At 43.5% G+C, this 21,797-nt stretch overlaps 1 protein-coding gene across 2 annotated transcripts in view; it reads right to left on the bottom strand.

Annotated features, from left to right (window-relative positions):
* Nucleotides 1-21,797, bottom strand: part of LOC144830473 (ATP-dependent 6-phosphofructokinase, muscle type-like) — a 409,256-nt gene that overhangs the window by 109,270 nt on the left and 278,189 nt on the right. For both annotated transcript variants that reach the window (XM_078688915.1, XM_078688914.1), the window contains exons 10-11: nt 17,302-17,394; nt 16,913-17,038 (exon numbers count right to left, since the gene is read on the bottom strand). In XM_078688915.1, the coding sequence (XP_078545041.1) occupies nt 16,913-17,038; nt 17,302-17,394 (219 nt within the window). The remainder of the gene's footprint in view (nt 1-16,912; nt 17,039-17,301; nt 17,395-21,797) is intronic.

The raw sequence follows: 21,797 nt of genomic DNA, 5'->3' as shown, positions 1-21,797 counted from the left end.
CACACCTCTGACACACACCTCACACACACACACACACACACACCTCTCACACACACACACCCACACACACACACTCCTCACACACACACACACCCCTACACACACACCCACACACACACACACACCCCACACACACACCCACACATCCTACACACACACACACACCCCCATCCCCAATACACACACACACACACCACACACACACACACACACTTATTATTATTTTTTCTTTTTTGAGGGGGTGCCCCACACACATACCCCCCCACACACACACACCCCACACCCACCCCCCACATACACCCCCCACACATACCTCATACACCCACACCCAAACACCCCACACACCCACACCTTACACACCCAAACCCCCACCTACACCCACACACCCCACACACCCCCACCCACACACACCTCACTCCTCCCCACACACCTCACAGACACACCCCACACATCCCCCACACACCTCACCCCTTCCCCACACACACACACACCTCTGACACACACCTCACACACACACACACACACACACCTCACACACACACACACACACACTCCTCTCACACACACACACCCACACCCCCCCCCACACACACACCCCACACACACACCCACACACATCCTACACACACACCCCCCACACACATACCCCCCACACACACACACCACACACACACACTCATTATTTTTTTTCTTTTTTTGAGGGGGTGCCCCACACACATACCCCCCACACACACACCCACCCCCCCACACATCCCCCCCACCATACCTCATACACCCACACCTCCACCCACACCCAAACACCCCACACCCCCACACCCACACACACACCATACACCCCCACACCCCCACCTACACCCACACACCCCCACCCACACACACCTCACTCCCCCCACACACACACACACACCACAGACACCCCCCACACACACACCTCTGACACACACCCCATGCACACACACACACACACACACACACACCCCACACACACACCTCACACACACACACACACATTTCTCACCCCCCCCACACACCCACACACACCCCCCACACCCACACACCCACACACACACCCACACCAACACATCCTACACCCCCCCCACACACACTCCTCTCACACACACACACCCACACCCCCCCCCACACACACACCCCACACACACACCCACACACATCCTACACACACACCCCCCACACACATACCCCCCACACACACACACCACACACACACACTCATTATTTTTTTTATTTTTTTGAGGGGGTGCCCCACACACATACCCCCCACACACACACCCACCCCCCCACACATCCCCCCCACCATACCTCATACACCCACACCTCCACCCACACCCAAACACCCCACACCCCCACACCCACACACACACCATACACCCACACACCCCCACCCACACACACCTCACTCCCCCCACACACACACACACACCACAGACACCCCCCACACACACACCTCTGACACACACCCCATGCACACACACACACACACACACACACACCCCACACACACACCTCACACACACACACACACATTTCTCACCCCCCCCACACACCCACACACACCCCCCACACCCACACACCCACACACACACCCACACCAACACATCCTACACCCCCCCCACACACATACCCCCCACACACACACACCCCACACCCACCCCCCCACACACACACACACACCACACACATGCACACACTCATTATTTTATTTTATTTTTTTGAGGGGGTGCGCGCCCCGGTACACGTATCGGTACACGTACCGGTACGCGTACCCTGGAGAAAAAAAAGGAAGACAGAGTTTTTTAAAAATTTAGCATTTTTATATAAATTGGAGGTAGTTCTGAAAATAACTGTTTTCTTATTCTTATTGTTGTTTTATATTTTTTTATTTTTTTTTGTACCCCGCGACTTTAAAAAAAAAAATATTATTTTGTTTGCCTTGGGGGTCCTTGTGGGACCCCCTGAGCAGGCCTAGGGGGTGAGGGTGTTTCTACTCTGGCCCCTTTGCGAGTTTCACACCTTTGTTTCACTGCTTTCTTGTGCCTTGGTTCTAACAAGGCACAAGATGGCTGCCAGGGACACCCAGTATGCAAGGGGAATTAGTTCCCCCTCTTCAAACATGCACGGGGGCTGCATTGCAGAGAAGTGTAAAAAAGGGTGTGGCCTCATTACACCTCTATGGAATGCAGCCATCTGGCGCATACTGGAGGCTCCTGGTGGGCTAGTTGGCCCCCAGGGACCCCCATTATGCAAGGGGAATTAGTTCCCCCTCTGCAAACGCGCCAGGCAGCTGTGTTGCAGAGAGGTGTAACAAGGGGCATAGCCTCATTACACCTCTGCAATGCAGCCCCCTGGCGCATACTGGAGGTTCCAGATGGGCTAGTTGGCCCCCAGGGGCCCCCAGTATGCAGGGGGAATGAGTTCCCCCTCTTCAAACATGCACGGGGGCTGCGTTGCAGAGAGGTGTAAAAAGGGCCGTGGCTTAATTACACCTCTCTGCAATGCAGTCCCCTGGTGCATACTGGAGATTCCTGGTGGGCTTTCAGGTCTTATATAGTTAGGAATTAGCATTAAAAAAAACTTTGAAATTCACTGAAAAAAATAGGTTTCAGGCCTTATATAGTTAGGAATTAGCATTTAAAAAACCTTAGAAATTCACTGGAAAAACCATAGGTTTCAGGCCTTATATAGTTAGGAATTAGCATTTAAAAAAACCTTGCAAATTCACTGAAAAAACCATAGGTTTCAGGCCTTATATAGTTAGGAATTAGGCACAAGAAAGCAGAAAAACAAACGTATAGAACACAAAAAGGGGGCAGGGTAGAAACACCCGGGAAACATCACTTACAACGAAACTTTTACAACGCACTACCATTACAACGCAACCATTACAACGCAAACTATTACAACGCATTGCTCTGGGGGGCGCTTTAGGATAGGGAATAGGTTAATTTACTATCCAATAACCTTCCCTAGTGTCCACGGGGACTGGAGTTGGAATAGTAAATTAAACTATTCACTATCCAGCACCCAGAAGCATTATGCGTTGTAATGGTATGCGATGTAAAAACCGCGTTGTAAAGGCAGGCGTTGTAATAGCCTGTGTTGTAACGTCATACATCCAAACACCCTGACCCCCTAGGGCTGCTCAGGTGGTCCCACTAGGATATTAATATATTTAAACGTTATCCGCTAATAGAATTAGCATTTAAAAAACCTTTGAAATTCACTGAAAGAACCATAGGTTTCAGGCCTTATATAGTTAGGAATTAGCATTTAAAAAACCTTTGAAATTCACTGAAAAAACCATAGGTTTCAGGCCTTATATAGTTAGGAATTTGCATTTTAAAAAACCTTTGAAATTCACTGAAAAAACCATAGGTTTAAGGCCTTATATAGTTAGGAATTAGCATTTAAAAAAACCTTTGAAATTCACTGAAAAAACCATAGGTTTCAGGAGTTATATGGTTAGGAATTAGCTTTTACAAAACCTTTGAAATTCACTCAAAAAACTATAAGTTTTAGTGGTGTTATTTTTAGCTGGACATTTTACTCATACAAAACCATTGAAATTGCTCCTATATAGTTAGTTGTACTAAGTATATATCGCGCACCCGCAATCCACTGCTGATGATGTCACATATTAGATCATTCATGACATGGTCAGTGACATCACTGATGACATCTCAAATGACATCACTGATGACATCACTGATGACATCATCCACGTGACAATCACATACACCTTTTCATACACTATTACAATTTTTCATCACTCTTTGTAAAATACAGAGTATCATATTTAAATCCATCGTCACAGCAATACAAGTATCTAAAAATCCACTCAGTGATTCATACATGTATACAGACATCTAATCCCTTACCTATGGATTCACTCATACATGCTGTCAATGAACAATAGTACACTATCAAAAATACTTATACATGTATATCGACATTAAACAACAGCACGCATCCTATTCACATATGAAGTCATCCTACTCACTTATGCAAACAATGGATCATACTTACATATTTACTTAGCAAAACACTTATACAAACACCACTTCTTCTATTCATTTAGATAGTAAGTCATACTTAGTGAATTATAAAATCATTATTACAAGTATACAGTTATCCATACAGTCACTCACACAATCATTGTGTCTTATGTATACTTATTTATATACAACAACTGACACATACACTGCCTTTTATTTTTCTAGTTTGTTGGACCTGTACCTTTGAGAAATATATTTGCTCATCACCACACCCATAAAGAGATTCCCTCACCCAAACTGTTAGAACATGTAGTTTTAACTTCATATATCTACTGAATAAACTATTCACACATCTTTGGACAGTCACACACCCTCCACCGAACCACACACACTTTCACATTCCCATACAAATACTCAGTTAACTAATCAATAACTAATATAGACTTTCACATAGCTAGTAACCAACTGTAGAATCAGTTTACAAAACAACTGACAAAGTGATACAGATATTCACACAGTTTAGTCACTATCCACTATATTTAGTGAGACATTATATATTGGTCAAGTAAACAGTCAATTACACTGCTACTAAATCCTCCATCCAAATATTTATTTATATATATCCACTCATTCTTCAATGCAAATTGCTATATATATAATGCATATTTAAATAACGAAGCAAACCACATTCACTGGATGATGTCATCAGTGATGTCATCAGTGATGTCATTTGAGATGTCATCAGTGATGTCACTGACCATGTCATGAATGATCTAATATGTGACATCATCAGCAGTGGATTGCGGGTGCGCGATATATACTTAGTACAACTAACTATATAAGAGCAATTTCAATGGTTTTGTATGAGTAAAAAGCCCAGCTAACTATAACACCACTAAAACTTATAGTTTTTTGAGTGAATTTCAAAGGTTTTGTAAAAGCTAATTCCTAACTATATAACTCCTGAAACCTATGGTTTTTTCAGTGAATTTCAAAGTTTTTTTTAAATGCTAATTCCTAACTATATAAGGCCTGAAACCTATGGTTTTTTCAGTGAATATATATATATATATATATATATATATATATAAAACTCCAAAGTCCTGTGAAACACCACTAAGCTGTAGCACATCAACAACGGCGTTTTCAAATCAGGAACGGACCACAGCTCAGGTTAGTTCAAATAAAGTGCAGATTTATTTTCTCCTCACCAACATGACGCGTTTCGACCGGGTTACCCCGGTCTTGATCACATCAAGCGTTTCTGAGAAGTGCGATTAGCATTTTGGATGGGGTGGAAATGGACAGTTCAACTAATTTGCATCCTTAAGACCTCATTATAAGAGTGCCCGGTGAAAAAAGGCTCTTCACAAAACAGAATGATAAGCAACTGCTTGCAAATATTTGCAGACTCCTACAGAGAGGGGTCCACACTACAAGTCACTTGAAGAGACGGTTGCTTGGCATAAAATTTAAGAGTGGGATGTGACAAAATTAGCACATTCTCAATACTCAGATCGGATGAGGTGTGGGAGGATGGTGGGGGTTGTTGATGGGTTCATTACGTTGTTCATGTTAATTAAAAAAAGCATTTTACAAAAGTCATGTCCCACCGGCCAGTGGATGTAGCTAGGCGTTTGTGATAACCTTTTTTAAAGTCAATACAAAGATTTCAACTATATGGGTGCCAGGAACAATGATCTGGTATTACCTCCTCCAAAAATATCAATACTGTGATATCAATCATTTTGGGATGCTGGAAACACAAGATTGTCCCTTGTGGGTGCTTTTATAAACAAGAATTGGCATAGCCAATAGGTCTTGCCTTTGGGACCTTAAGTGTTTAGCCAGTACTTTTGGCTATGTTGTAAAGCATTGCTACAATGTATCATGTTGAAAAGTTATAACAAAAGTGTTAAGCATTTTTGTTACCTTTATACAAACCAAGACAACATTATATACAACTGAACAACCTGATTAAAAAAAGAGTTTAACATAAAAAATGTCTTCTAGTTTTTTTGTATTTGCACTGCTAGCAACTTCTTCCTGTCTGTTGTCACGCTTGTTTGTTATTTTTGTTTTGTTATGGGGGAGTGGGACATAAATAATGGGGGAGTGAATGAATGAATGAATGAATGTGGGTTTTATAGAGCGCATAGTAACCCGGAAGCATCCCAGCGCTAAAACCAAGACAGCAGAGTCAGTGAAGTGCCAAGGAGAGAGGGGAGGAATGAATCAGGGGAAGAGGTGCGTTTTCAGTAGTTTCCTGAAACGGGAGTGATTGGATTCCGTCCTGAGTTTGAGAGGGAGGGGGTTCCATAGCTTAGCCGTGTTCACCGAGAATCGCCGGCCTCCTGTGCGAGCCTTTTTCACTCTGTGGACTGTAATGAGGCGTTTGTGATCCGAACGGAGGGACCTTGTCGCTTTATAGGACGTGATAAAGTTTTTGAGGATGGGGGGCCCTTGTCCTGTAAGAGTTTGTGGGCCAGACAGAGGGCCTTGAATTTTACTCTTTCTCTTATTGGGAGCCAGTGCAGGAGTTTCAGAGCTGGTTTAGCCGAGGATCTGGCCGGGGTGTTGGTAAGAAGCCGGGCCGCGGCGTTCTGAATTCTTTGTAGTTTGTTAAGGGTGGCTTCAGGTGCTCCCAGGTAGATGGCGTTGCTATAATCCAACCTGGAAAGAATCAGGCCTTGGATAAGCAGTTTCCGGGAGGTTTGTGGGAGCAGGGGCAGAATTTTCCTTACTGATCTGAGAAGACCGAAACAAATCCCAGCGGTTTTTTTAGCTTGGGTTTTGAAGGACAAGTCCTTCTCTATCCAGATTCCTAAGCTCTTGATCTCTTCTTTGGGGACCGGGGGTTCTCCCAGGCATGTAGGCCAGATGTTTGGGGGAAAGGTAGGCCCCTTTTGTCCGAGGAGCATGATTTCAGTTTTGGACCCGTTGAGTTTCAGAGCTGAATTGTTCATCCATAAAAAGATTTCGGAAAGGCAGGTGTGAAGATTGGACGGTTCCTGGATGGGATGGGGATACTACCAGTTGGGTATCGTCGGCGTAGCTAATGATTTTCACTCCGAACGGGATGACCACCTCCTCCAGTGGGGACATGTAGACATTAAATAATGTAGGGCTAAGCGAAGAACCCTGCGGTACTCCGCACTGGAGGGGGATCGCTGAGGAGCGGGTGTTATTCTCCCAGACCTGGAAGGAGCGGTGGTTTAGGAATGACGTGAGCCATGCTAGAGCGGTACCTTCCACCCTGATGTCTCTGAGTCGTTGGATTAGTACCTGGTGGTTGACAGTGTCGAAGGCCGCACTGAGGTCCAGGAGGATCACTGCCACTGATCCTCCTGCATCCAGAATGCATCTGGTCTCCTCCACCACTGCCAGCCACTGCCAGTAGTGCGGTGTCCGTGCCCTGACCAGGGCGGAATCCAGCCTGGGAGTTCCTGAGGAGATTATTGGACTCCAGAAAATGGGAGAGGTTTTTGTTCACTATTTTTTCGGTAATTTTACTGATTACGGGAAGGAGGGAGATTGGCCTATAGTTGGCCAGGTCCGACGGGTCCAGCAGAGGTTTTTTGAGAAGGGCTTTGACGACAGCAGCCTTCCAGTTGGGAGGGACCATTCCTTGACACAGTGAAGAGTTGATGAGGTCAGCTAGGGGAGGGGGGCGATTGTGGATGCCACTTTTTTGAGGATGCGCATAGGCACCGGGTCACTGGGCGAACCACTTTTAATTGTGGCGAGCGTTGTCAGGACCTCTTCTACTGATACCGGGCCGAATGTATCTAGGTAGATGTCAGGGATTTCCGGGTGAAGGTTTGGGTCTAGGACAGATATGGGAAGACCATTATCGTCTGCTCTGAGGTTGACTTGGGGTAGAGTGGCGAGGATCTTGTGGATTTTCTCGTCGAAGTATTTTGCCAACTTATGGCATTTATCCTCGGAGGTGTTAGGAGCTGGGGGAGGGTCTGGGACTTTGAGTAATTCTTTCATGATGATAAAAGTTTCTCTGGCAGAGCAAGAAGACTTTTTTATTCTTTCATCAAAGAATTGGCTTTTGGTGTTGCGTAGGGCGGATTTATAAATTCTTATGGAGGAGCGGAAGGCGTCTTTTTTGGATATGGATCCGTCCTTCCTCCAGGTGCGCTCTGTCTTTTTCCACTCCTTTCGTAGCAGTTTGAGCTCAGGGGTGTACCAAGGGGCAGGGTTGACTCTTTTGGCTCGTTTCAAGGTGCTTGTTTTGGGGAGAAGAGATTAGAGTGATTGGGTGAGCCAGGAGTTAAATTGCGCATCGGCAGTGAGTGGGTCTAGAGCTGGGGAGGGAAGGGATTCCGTGAGCTTGGAGGCCAATTCTTCAAACGAGAATTTGGGCCAGCGTCTATCAGTGACCCGGGTTTTGGGAACTTGGGGTGGCGGAACGTTGAGATGCCAGTCAATGGGGACCAAGAAGTGGTCGGTCCATGGCAGTGGGAGGGGGGTAGCGGTTTTGAGGTCGTTGATATTGGTAAAGATGGGGTCCAGAAGATGCCCTTTGTCATGAGTGGCCTCTGAATTCACTAGTCGAAGGTCGTAAGAGGTGAGGTCGAGAAGGAGGTCGGAGGCAGTTAGGTCCTTGGGGTCTAGTAGATGGAGATTGAGGTCTCCCAGGATTAAAAAGTTGGGGATGTCGTTGCCATTAAGGTGACAGTTTCGACAAGGGCGCTGGAGAACTTGGTGGGGGGTCCCAGTGGGCGATATATGAGTAGCCCAGAGAGGGAGATTATAGGTGAGATTTGTAAGGTGAAGTGGCAGCTTTCGCAGTCTTCGATATTGCCGTTATTTGCTCTGCAGGCGAAGTGCTCCCTATGTATTATTGCCAGGCCACCTCCTCTGCCGAGGGGTCTGTTCTGCGAGTGGATTTGGTAGCCTAGAGGGAGAGCATTAACGATATCGGATTCGGAGTTGGGGGTGAGCCAAGTTTCCGTAAGGAACAGAATGTCGATAGAAAGATCCTATATGAGGAGGTTTATCTCAAGGGAATGTTTAGGAAGGGACCTACAGTTAAGGAGGCCGAGCTGTACGCCGTGGCATCCTGCCTCGGTGAGGGCTGGATTGCAGAGGTCGCAGTTGGCAAAGGGTTTCTCTCCTTTATAGGTGTAATTGCAATTTCTGTTTTTCATAGGGTTAAGTGAGAGGAGCTTTCCTTGGGTGTAGGTGAGATGATTCTTGGAAGAATTGGGTATAGAGGCTGGGCCTGGGCTGGCTGTGCCCGGACGGGCACAGATGGGCGTGCCTTAGGTGCGCAAACGGCGCGCCCGCTTCGCCCGACCTCTGCGAGTCCGAGGGAAACACATTTTTATAGGAAGTGGTAGGGGCGTGGCCTCGTGTGAGTGGGCGTGGCCTGTAGTCAGGTCCAATGATGGCGCCGAGGAAGGATTTCCCTCACCCGCGGCAGCGTTAACCTACGCTGCGCGGGGGTAGCTAAGTGGGAGTAAGTGCCCAGAAATGCAAGAAGCAGGTAGGAATAAGTTTTAAAATCAATTCAAAGTTTCAAAGTTACTTTTATAAAAATACAACATACATTTGCTCCCGGCTGTGCCTCAGGAGTGTCAAGGTCCTAGGCTCGGGCACGTATTCAGCCCGGCTTAAGAAGGCGGGGGCGTGGCCTCATGTGAGTGGGCGTGGCCTGTAGTCAGGTCCGATGATGGCGCGGAGGAAGGATTTCCCTCGCCCGAGGCAGCGTTAACCTCTGCTGCGTGGGGGTAGCTAAGTGGGAGTAAGTGCCCAGAAATGCAAGAAGCAGGTAGGAATACGTTTTAAAATCAATTCAAAGTTTCAAAGTTACTTTTTTAAAAATACAATAAACATTTGCTCCCGGCTGTGCCTCAGGAGTGTCAAGGTCCTAGGCTCGGGCTCTTATTCAGCCCGGCTTAAGAAGGCGGGGGGCGTGGCCTCGTGTGAGTGGGCGTGGCCTGTAGTCAGGTCCGATGATGGCGCCGAGGAAGGATTTCCCTCGCCCGCGGCAGCGTTAACCTCCGCTGTGCGGGGGTAGCTAAGTGGGAGTAAGTGCCCAGAAATGCAAGAAGCAGGTAGGAATAAGTTTTAAAATCAATTCAAAGTTTCAAAGTTACTTTTTTTAAAATACAACAAACATTTGCTCCCGGCTGTGCCTCAGGAGTGTCAAGTGGAGGTTGTAAAACAGTAATTTAATTAGAACACGAGCAGCGGACGGAAACTAGGGGAGAATCAATAGATGCCAGATACCAAAGGCAGACTGACCTGATGCTGACGCAAAAAGGTGGTGGTGAGTGATGTTTAGTGCTCAGGTGATGCCACTATATGGTGTGGATTGGAGGTTCGTTGTGGAGTAGTGGAGTTGAAATATGTTGTTTGGTGTGTAATTATGTGGTGTGTATTGGAAATGTGTAGAGTTGAATTGTGTGGCCTGGAACTGTAGTATTGAGTGAAATTATGCTTAGTGAAATTGTGTCATGGTGTGGAGTGCATTTATGTTGATTGGTGGTGTGTGGCATAGAGTGCATTTATGGGGAGTGAATTTATGTTGTATTGAGTAGAGTGCAATTATGTGGCGTGTAATTATGTGGCACTGAGTGGTATGTGGAGTGTATTTATGTTGCATTGAGTAGAGTGTAATTATGTAGCGTGTAATTATATGGTACTGAGTGGTATGTGGAGTGTATTTATGTTGCATTGAGTAGAGTGTAATTATGTGGCATGTAACTATGTCGTACTGAGTGGTATTTTGTGGAGTGTGTTTATGTTGCATTGAGTAGAGTGTAATGATGTGGTGTGTAATTATGTGGCACAGTGGTATGTGGACTGTATTTATGTTGCATTGAATAGAGTGCAATGATGTGACGTGTAATTATGTGGTATTGAGTGGTATTATGTTGAGTGTATTTATGTTGCATTGAGTAGAGTGTAAATATGTGGTGTGCAATTATGTGGCACTGAGTGGTATTATATGGAGTGTATTTATGTTGCATTGAGTAGAGTGTAATTATGTGGCATGTAATTATGTGGTACTGAGTGGTATGTGGGATGTATTTATGTTGCATTGAGTTGAGTGTAATTATGTGGTGTGTAACTATGTCACACTGAGTAGTATTATGTGGAATGTATTTATGTTGCATTGAGTAGAGTGTAATTCTGTGGCATTTAATTATGTGGCACAGTGTTATTATGTGGAGTGTATTTATGTTGCATTGAATAGAGTATAAATATGTGAAGTGTAGTTATGTGGTCCTGAGTGGCATTACTTGGAGTGTATTTATGTTGCACTGAGTAGAGTGTAATTATGTGGCGTGTTGTTATGTGGCACTGAGTGGTATTTTGTGAAGTGTATTTATGTTGCATTGAGTATAGTGTAATTGTGTGGCGTGTAATTGCATGGCACTGAGTGGTATTATGTGGAGTGCATGTTGCATTCAGTAGAGTGTAATATATGGCATGTAATTATGTGGCATTGAGTGGTATTTTTTGGAGTGTATGTTGCATTGATTGCAGTATAAGTATGTAGCATATACGTATGTGGCACTGAGTGGTATTATGTAGGCTGTATTTATGTTGCATTGAGTACAGTGCAGTGCTTCAGGATAACTCCTCATTACAGGCACGAAGAGGCAAAGAAATGAAAAAGAGTGAGGGGGATGGGGGAGAAAAGAGACATTATTGAACCACAGAGGAGGAAAGATAATTATTACCATCATCATCATGTTACTGCAACCAGATGAAGCAGAAATACACAGTAACAGAGGCGCTCATGAGCCTGGAAATCATCATCAGGATGATCGCTCAGAAGAAGCAGGAACGGAACAAAGGGACAGCAATTAATGAAGCTATGGACGGTCCATCTAAAAAAACAAAACTACCTAAAGCATTTGGTGCAGCATGGCTATTGTGGTGTGCAGGGGGAAGTACAACGTATGTGGAGTTTCCAGGGTAGCAGAAGTCATACAAGGAGAGGTGTGGCGAAGGGAGGCACAGGAAGAAACACCTTGTGACAACAACGCACCATGGTGTGCAGGAAGGTTCTGGGTGGGGGTGAAGGATGGTGGGTGACAGATTGAGTGGTGATAGGATGGTGCCCAGAAAAATAAAAACACCATAACAAGAACTTGTGACTGCTCTCATACCATTATGGATTGGTGTTCAGGCTAGATGGAGAAAGAGATGAATGGCAGCAGAAGACAATGAAACTGTTACAGCCACCAAGCATGTGGCTTAAAGCTGGATGACTGAATAAGTGTATGCATAGGAAGGAAGGTGGTGGGATAAAGCGAGGAACTTATGGGGGTATAGAAAAAGAAATCCTGTGACCCTCAACGAAATATAGCATCCGCAACTCAACAAAAAAATAAAAAATTTAATTGTATCAGAAAGGGGGTCGGAGAAAAGAAGCCACCCACAGGAAGGAACAGAGGTCTAGCTCCGTGTCTTAACTGCAACACCTTCTGCAAGCCAGAAGCGTGGTGTGTGAGTGGTTGCAACTTTTATGGGAACATTTGAAATGAGTAAAACCACACCAAGATATCCAGCGTGTTATGTGAACTGAAACACAACTTTAGAAACTTAAAATAATATGCTAGCTAAAGTGAGAAAACATCCTGATGAAACAACCTAAGTTAAAGCGACCGTGAAGTAAAAGCAGCTGCGCGCGCGTGAAATATGACAGATTGCACACTGCGCGCTGCTGCTTGTAACCGCAAGCCGTAGGCCTTTTCACACGCACAAGCATGTGTGAAAAGTCCAGAGCGATTCCAAGAGGTCGTTTTACTAGAGCAGCGCATGCGCTGCTCTAGGCTTGACCTAAAAATGAAAGACTGCTAATGTGGAAGTACAACACATCTTCTGTACTTTCTGATTCAGTTGCAAACTCTAATTCCAGTCGACTATAGAGTCAAAGGTTCCTCAGAAGGAGGGCTTCAGTCGATGGTCTTTTTCTCAAAAGTTAAAAAGATTACATTTCATCAGTTTCACAAGGATCTTATATCATGGGATTGCTCCAGAAGTAGGTGGACAATGAAGTGAGCATATTGAACATATGATTGGCAAACATGGGCACTTCCTTTGGCTAAAGGATCTGAATAGCCCAGTAGGGACTAAATTAGAGGTGCTATGGATCAGATATGCATAAGGTAAACCATGAAGGGGTTTGTGTGTACTTAACAGAACATTTGGAATCATTCCTTCTCTACAACATGTAGCCCACATATGATGCAGAGGCCTATACAAGCATGTAAATTTGAATTAACCGCACCATTACATTTTTGGCTTTGTGCAAAAGGGAATTAAAAGCATAAAAACATAATTGCAGCTTTCAACATAGGAATTAACTCAGATATTGTGCTGAAACTGGCAATGTATAAACTTGTCAATATTTAGCAGTGTAGATATTTAATTTACTTTGATTTACCAATACTTACACTGACAATGATCATATGTGCCATAAGTAGGTCTGAGTGGGTCTGATCATGTAAAATTCTCAGGATAACCATCAAGTAAATAACTGCCACTAAGTATCACAGTATATAAGTACATTCAATGTGAATTTCCAAAAAACCTGGCCACCATCCCCCACTTGTGGCCTATCATTTGTCACCCCTGTAGTTGGACTGTGGTGCGCCATGTTGATAAACCATGCGTTACTCTAGGTGAGATCGCTTCCTCACTTAAGTGGACATACAATGAAGCTAAGATGAGAGGTAATCTGTGAGGCATTCAGTCCTTAACTCCAGAGTGCATCTCAGAGGTCAAATCAGCTCTGGGTTTAATACACCTTGACTGTGTCACTTGTCTTGTGTCCTTGGACTAAAAGCTGCAACCACCCTTTATAAAGTCAGGGATGCAAGAAAAGGAAAACAGGAGATGAGTAAGGGTGCAGAAGGACCTTGAGTTCCAGCTACCATAACAGAAGTAAGATGAAAGATAAAAACTAATCCTATTAAGTCTCTAGCCTCGTCTAGCTAAATACCATGGCTCTTCCTAACGAGACTCTCATTAAATCCTGAGTCATGATTCAAACATGGTTGAATCATGTTTGTAATTCATGTGGAAGAGCTACCCTTACGAGGATCTTTCCCTGCACAGTTTTCAGCAGGAAAAACCTGGTGTACTACTTGCCCCAAAGCGGTACCCCTTTTTGGGCTGTCCTACACCTGTCACTGCCCATGTGGTGTTTTCACCTCCAGCAGCAAACACAACACTCTAAATAAGTCTCCAAAGAGAACACTATACTCTTAATCATGTGTGTTCAACCTTGCTAATGAAGGCCACAGTCAGAATATCCACATAATATATAAACCTATATAATGGATCTAAATTGAATAATATACTTTATCAGCAGGCATGCTGAGTTTCCGGCGTGGGCCTAGTGCTCATGCACCAACAATGGACACCCCTGCTCCAGATGAGGTACCTGTAAATAGACTCAATGTTCTAGTTATGTCCTTAAAGAACTGGTAACAATAACAATGTTCTGATGGGACCTCCAGGTGACAGTTTCAGAACTGGGCACAACTCTACGAGTAGTGTCCCCGGAGCCGGCCATGGAACTTTCAGTGAGGCCTCTAGCTCTCTGAATAATACTTCACATGTCCTCCAGAACTAGAATCACTATTGTCTTTATGGCCTCCAGAAATGGATATAATAATCCAGATGTGACCCGGCAGAATTGGCACAATAATGCATACTACTACTATGGATGCAGAACCGGACACAATAATACTGATGAGGACTCCAGAACTATATACACAATTCCATATCAGGCTTCTAAAACTATATACAGTACTCTACTTGGGACCACCAGAACTGGGTTTCATTATGCAAGATCACCTTTGAATGTCAAGAATCTCTCCATGTCAAATTGTATTTAGCATCCACTATCACTAAATGTGTTTTTAAAATGTGTCATAGTTTATGCCACAAGAAAACAATAATGTTTTTCTTGGAACTTGGTAGCTAAGGAATAACTTCTACAAATATAATTTGAATTCCTTTTGAGTAGCGTACAAGCAACCCATAGCAGCAGACTACAACAGAGGATACTGCTGACAAGATTATTAGGGGAAGGAGTGAGTATGTGTATAAAACATTTGTGATACCTAGATAACATAAGCAAACTACAATTACTGGATAATCCACGGAACATCTTTTATATTGCAATTTTTTTTGTATTGGCCGTTCGGATCAAGAAATTAAGAAACACAGGAATGATAGAATTATGAATTTTAGAGGCTATTTATTATATTATATTATAATGAAATTGTATGTTTTTGAAAGAAAGTTGTTTTGTATATAGGAGTTTTATAAAATTGTAATCATGGATGTATTTTATAGTATACTTTTATGATTTTTATTAATCGAATAAAGTGGTATTGACTGACTGACTGACACACTGTTCCTCTAGCTGAGACTTAATATATGCATTTACTGTCTCACCGAGATGAAGTTTAAAAGATCCAACAAGTAGTAAGAACTCTGATTGAATTCCACAAAGCAGGTTACCTTTTCGCCGAGTACTCCCTACATAGGCCCTAATTAAAAGTCAGTCAGGTTTAGGGGAAGGGATACTGTGTCACCAGAAATAACGTTTTGTATTCCCACACCTAGCACTAGCTAGTACGAGTTAATTCCAACAGAATGAGGACTAACCACGGATACTTGCTTTTTTTGTGGGAAAGAGTTTGGTGCACGAGCCGGGGCTGAAGGGCAATAGGGGACACTGGTGTGTGGAAAGGGGTGTTCGGTGCTTCTTTGGGGAGAGGGTCCAGTAGGCCTATGCCTCAAGCGATTTATAGCTCTGTGCTAAAGCACCTCGGGAATACAGGTATGGGAACAGGGAGCTAGTTATAATTAGGAGGCGTGTGTACAACCAGGGTACAACACACCACATAGGTTGTAATCAGATCCTAGGGTACAAGACATTAATCAGGGCACCTTGCTCGTGGATAACCCTGGTGTTACATTCTAATCCCTGGTCGCAAAGGCCATAAAGACAGTGGCAGGAATAGAAAATAAGCAAAGATATAAGATAAATATTTACTCGCTGCAGTTTCCACTCCTTGTCCTTGCCTTCACACCTTGTCAACAAATAGAAGGTTGCTGAGGAGCAAAGGGTGGGGCAAGCTTCAACCCGGTGATGTCATTATGAGTTAAAGAGTACAAGAATTTACTCCCACTCCCTGTGGCATATATGGTAAGGATTCTCAAACCTCTCCAGTGTGTACTGCTTCTCATTTGCACTCTAACGGTCTCAGTCATAAAACTGCTGTTACAGTTATATGTTGCCATGCTGCCTCACCAGACCGGGTCCTACTCAACCTCATCTTGTGTTCCACACGGCTCCTCCCTGTAGCATGGTAACGGGATCTGGCCGTTTCACCATTCTCTTATTTTAACGATTCTCCAATTCAGAAGCGTTTGGGTCAGTACTAAATCAAAAGATTTCACTATCCCTCACGGGCACATATCTTTTAAGCTGCACTTAGGTGGCACTTTTCCACACAGTGTGCAGGAACATTAGGCCTGGGCTAACACATGGACAACTGTTTCCATGTGCTAGCAGATTACATATATATGTAAAGGTTTCTGGATTTCACTAATTTAACCCTCTCAGGGATCCATGCTAACACTCACATGTCCACTACAGGTTCCTCATGGTCAGAGTTGAAGTGAAACTTTTACAGGGCTTAGTCACCCTGGAGGATTGTAAACAAACCGAGGATAAAGTCATTGGAAACATATAATTTTGCAGTAGTGTTGTCATTCAACAACCACCATTAAGAGTTAGGTGTAGCACCCGGACCAGTGCACAGGGGACAAGGTTAAAGCTTATTGTTCTAAAATCGGTATGACATATATTGAAATAAAACAGGGAGCCTGGCTTTGTTACTCACCACTTGTACACACTCCATGAGAGGGAGGCGGATCGCATGGTTCCCAGAGAGACTTACAACACAAGCCGGTGTATCAGGTGTTGCTTCCAACAAGGCCATCACAGCTTCAACACCCATTCTACTTCCCTGATAAGAGTAAGCAAAATAGACATGATGAATGGTGCACACAAATACAATTCCTTTTCTAAAATAATTAAAAATGTACTCAGCATAGGTGAAAAGTGAAATAGGAAGTGGGCAATGCTAACAAGGAGTAACTTGCTACATGGGAGCATATGGGGGATTTCTTTGCCATATGCCACATTATGCATAGCGAGAAACAAATTAGGTTGGGCTATCACCTGCACTGGACAAACACGTTTTTCAACAGTACAAGCAGTATGTCTTACCAGAATTCTGTCAAAAGCGGATGGGGTCCCACCACGCTGGACATGACCAAGAACGGTCACTCTTGTGTCGTAACCAAGTCGTTTCACTACGAGCTGTCAAGACAAATTAAAGAAAACACACAAAACAAATGTTAAATCTTGTGTTTAAATAGCAGCTCAAAAACAGCATGATTCACCATACAAATAAAGGAGGCTATTCACAAACATAAACTTGCACGTGAGTAAATATACATATGTACGTTTACTCTTACACTTTGTAGTACATTTATTACTTAAGGCTATTCGTCATCTGAAAGTCTAAATTTAAGAAACAGTTTAGGGCTACCTGTCCCCACCCCCAGAAATCAGTGTGTGGAGCCATATTTACGAGTGCAAAGTTATTACTAGTAACTTTTCACACGTAGGCGGACATCTGTGCCACCGGGGCAGAGATCCCTCTATAGTAAATTGTAGGGAAAAGTTAAAAAGTTTTATAAACTTTATGAAAAATAGTAAAATATTATTACATTAAATAGTAAGGTAAATTCATATACATTTATTTATTTGAAATGTGAAACAAAAAAAGCCACAGTACGACTAACTTAATTTTAAATTAAATATTTAATTATTTCAAATGTATTTTAAGTTAAAATTGTTTTTACGATTTATTAAAAACCCAACTAAAGTAAGAAAAATGTAAAAGTTATGTATAGAATTGAAAATAAAGTTAAAAAAAATAATGTTACATTTGATTAATTAAAATCGTTACAGGAAAATGTGCAATGAGGTAGCCCCCTTGCCCCCCCCCCCCACACCCTCCATTCTATTGAGTCCTTGGAGCAGCAATGTCCCCCTGGCCCTCATGAGCTCTTGAGTCAAAGTTATATGTGCTTGCAGGTGGATAAAACGTCGACTGCAGGTGATGTCAACTCCTCCTATACAGTTGGTTGTATATCAAAAAATAAGGCAAGTTACTTCATGTTGAGCCTGTACTATGCCACCCTATAAAAGGCCTAGCTCGTTCTAAGGACTTCTGAGTGAGCTGGGACTTGCTAACCAAGATTGAATAAACAGATGGACAATAAGGTCCTTGCAGTCCAGGTCGTCTGCGCCTGGTAGGGATCTACTGTGTGTTAAAAAGGATAAAGTGTAGAGAGTGCTGATTTAAAGCGCTGTTTGCTATCCCCTCTTGGCCTATTGATTGTTCTATTAGTCGAAAATAAGTAAACTAGACTAATTAGTTAATGTATAGTGGCCCTTGTTGTGCTCCACCTTATAACCTGCCAGGGACCTGCCACCTTAGAGGAATAAAGTGCACCGTACTAAAAAATGTGCAGACATTAGCCTGTCCAGGAGGTGGCTTTAGTCTGTGGCAACTTTTTAAGAGCAGTTCTGATTAAATATGTGATCTATAAGGAATATAATACCATCTGCCATAAGAATAAGGTATATCAAAAATCCCCTTATTAACAGTTTGCTTTCGATGTGTCCGAACATCACACATCAACTTGGGTCTCAGAGTATCTCACAGAATCAGAAAGAAATAAGGCTAATGCTTTATATAACCAGCACATCAATTTTGTTTTCAGATTCTGTAAAACAGTGAGATAATATCTGAACCAAAACCTCTTCATATCCATGGACATGAAGGTAATGCAGAGAGAACGCAAAGTTATATATGTGTTCTTTGTGTTGTTCTTATGTGGACCAATGAATTAGTTAAGTACACTAAAAAGATGCTTGGCCATAGAATAAGTGCTTGGTACGTCCTCTTGCCATGTACACTGTTTGCCCATAGGGGAGGTGCCATTAATGGTGTACAGCCCTCTTATCGCCTCTTTGGCTAGTCTCTTTGGAGCACCTCACTTTGAGCTGTGCCACCTTCACATAGATATGCACAAGGTTTTTGTTGTCCAAGATCTGGAAGAGGACAGTGAGCTTGAGCTTTTTCCAGGCATGATATTGTACGGATGCTTCTGAGCAGGTGAGGGTAACTTGAGAGAGTGTGTGCCATTTCACTAAACCTTTGTTGCTGGTAGACTTGTGAGAAGTGTGAACACTCTCCAGGTAGTACTTGTTTCTCTCTTGTGAAATTGATAGCAATTGTACAGTGCTGTCTACAATTTGTCACTTTAAATCATGTCATCCTTGTTTCATTTGGATAGTCATATTGATTTTATCCAGTAAATCTTATTGTGCAATACCTATACAGGGCTCTTTCCTGAGGCTTGCCCGTGACAAAGTCTGTAGCAGGCTCACCCTTTGTGTTTAGCATTTCCTCCAAGGATGCCTTGCCTGAGTGTTCATCTGAGTGACAGAAAGGTAAATGGCATTATTCTTGACTGGACATTCCAGAGCCACGCAGGGCCTACGTCCATAACTTCTGCCTCTTCTCATTCTTTCCAAGCTGGTACTTTAAACCCCTTCTCTACTTCATGACTTAAGATGCTGGGCCGTAAGGTCAGTCATCACATCAGTGACCAGGGACGAGTCTGTTGTTCTGGTTATGGAACAGGTGAATAAGCTACGTTTTAACTTAGACCACTGAGGCATTAGTGCCGTCAGAAACACTGACCTCTTCTGCCCAAAGTTGTGTTTTTGTGTGTAAATGTGTAGTATATTTTGGTAGGTATTTAATAACATGTGTGCTCTTGTACCTTAGATACGCTTCTGACCACCTCCACTGAGTAAAACGTAATTGTTCTCCCCTCGCTACCACCGGAGAGTTAAGGAAACTAAGAGAGTGTTATCTACCCTCTGTAAGCAAAAGTAACGAGGGAACTGGACGAAGGACAAAAGGCTGTACCATCACTTGTACCTCCCAGTCCACCCTACCAGCCACAGCACACTAGCCACAGCACCAGGAAGAAAATGCTGGACATCAAATATACAGATTTGGGGGGTGTGGTTTACCTCGCGGCGAAGATTGGCGCGTCTTCATAAGGCTCAGGAGGTCGGCGCAGATGTCGGAGGCACGAGGGTAGCTCCCACACTTAATTTCCCACTGTGTGGCCCATTTTGCATAGGGCATGCACAGCGGCTACATATTTTATACTTTTTAAGTCGCAAGGGGGCCCAAAAACCAGGATGAAGGGTTTTTTCTTTCTCCCTCACAGCCAACCGCCATTTTACCCATGAGAGGAACCAGCCTGTTCTGTGAGGAAATGATTTGGCAAGCTCCTCCCTTGAAGGCTGTTCTTATTCGTTAAAGGTAATGGCTACATTGGAGTTTCCTAATTTCTTAAAGACATTGCTCCTGCAAGGATTGTTTCTTTACATCCTGGACTTTTTGACAAGTTTTAAATGACGTTCTTTCTTCTCCAAGCTGATGACGGAATTGTATTACTGCATCAACATTAACAGGTTTCTAGCTTACTGAAAACTTTTTTGCGGAGACTTTCTCTTTAGGCTATGCTTTTCTTTTCCTTTTTTCTTGAATGGCATGCTCGTTTATGAAGTCTCTAACTGCTGCATCAGCTGTTGACTTATTTGGGGAAAAATATTCATTTCCTTACATTGGATTTATATTTTGGCAAATTTTTCTTCCTTTTTGTGTGTGACTTTATTACACGGGCATATCTTAAGTTCTTCTTTCTACAACTCAGGCCTCATTAGGAAAGTTACGAAGACATTTGCCAGCCTCAACCATCTCTACCGCAATTGAAAACCTCACCTCAAGTGCAGGGTCAAACATGACCCCTTCTCATAATTTACTTGCAGGGTCATCTCAAACTCAAGCCAATAAATCACAAGTTAAACGGCTCAAGAAAGACCCACCTTCCCCTACAAAAACTGCTCCGGCAGCCTCCCTTGACACACTTTTGGAAGAAATTAAGGCTCTGCGCCCTTTTATTGAGGACACCAATGCTAAATTGCAAACTTTAACTGAAAGTTGGTCACTCATGGAAGAGTGATTGTCTTCGGTGGAGCAACAAATCTCATATCTCAATGAAGCATACCTTAAAGTAAATTCCTTGCAGGTACAAGTCTCTTCACTGCAGAGACAAGTCGAACACCTCGAAATTGACGTAATAACCTACACATTTATGGTCTTCCCGAAGGCATGGAAGGGGCAGATGGTATTTCTTTCTTCAACTCTTTTTTACCCCAGATCCTACAGTTACCAGAGAATTAGCAACTTAACATCCAGAGAGCTCATAGACTGCGTCGTCCTCCTTCGGCTGCTTCACCCTCCAAGAGACCAAGAGGCATCATCCTCTACTTCTTAGAGTATCGAAATTTAATGCAGGTTATTTCGGCCATGCGTCGCATTCAGAAAATCATATGGTCTGGTAATGTTTTATATTTTTCTCAAGATTATACCAAAGCCACAGCAGACAGAAGAAGAGACTGTCTGAGAATGAGACCTGCACTTCACTCCGTAGGAGCCTAGTTTGGTCTTTTTCACCCATGCTTTTTCAAAGTACTCATGATAACAAAACAATATATGAGGATCCTTCTTGTTTGCAGGACTTTATTACGTCCTGCAGAGCTGATGTTATGGACGTCGTTCCCTC

This window comes from Lissotriton helveticus, chromosome 1_1 (genome assembly GCF_964261635.1).
Source record: "Lissotriton helveticus chromosome 1_1, aLisHel1.1, whole genome shotgun sequence".
In the NCBI taxonomy this organism is placed as follows: domain Eukaryota; kingdom Metazoa; phylum Chordata; class Amphibia; order Caudata; family Salamandridae; genus Lissotriton; species Lissotriton helveticus.
Note: the sequence above shows the minus strand (reverse complement) of the source record. Positions and strands in the feature narration are given on the sequence as shown.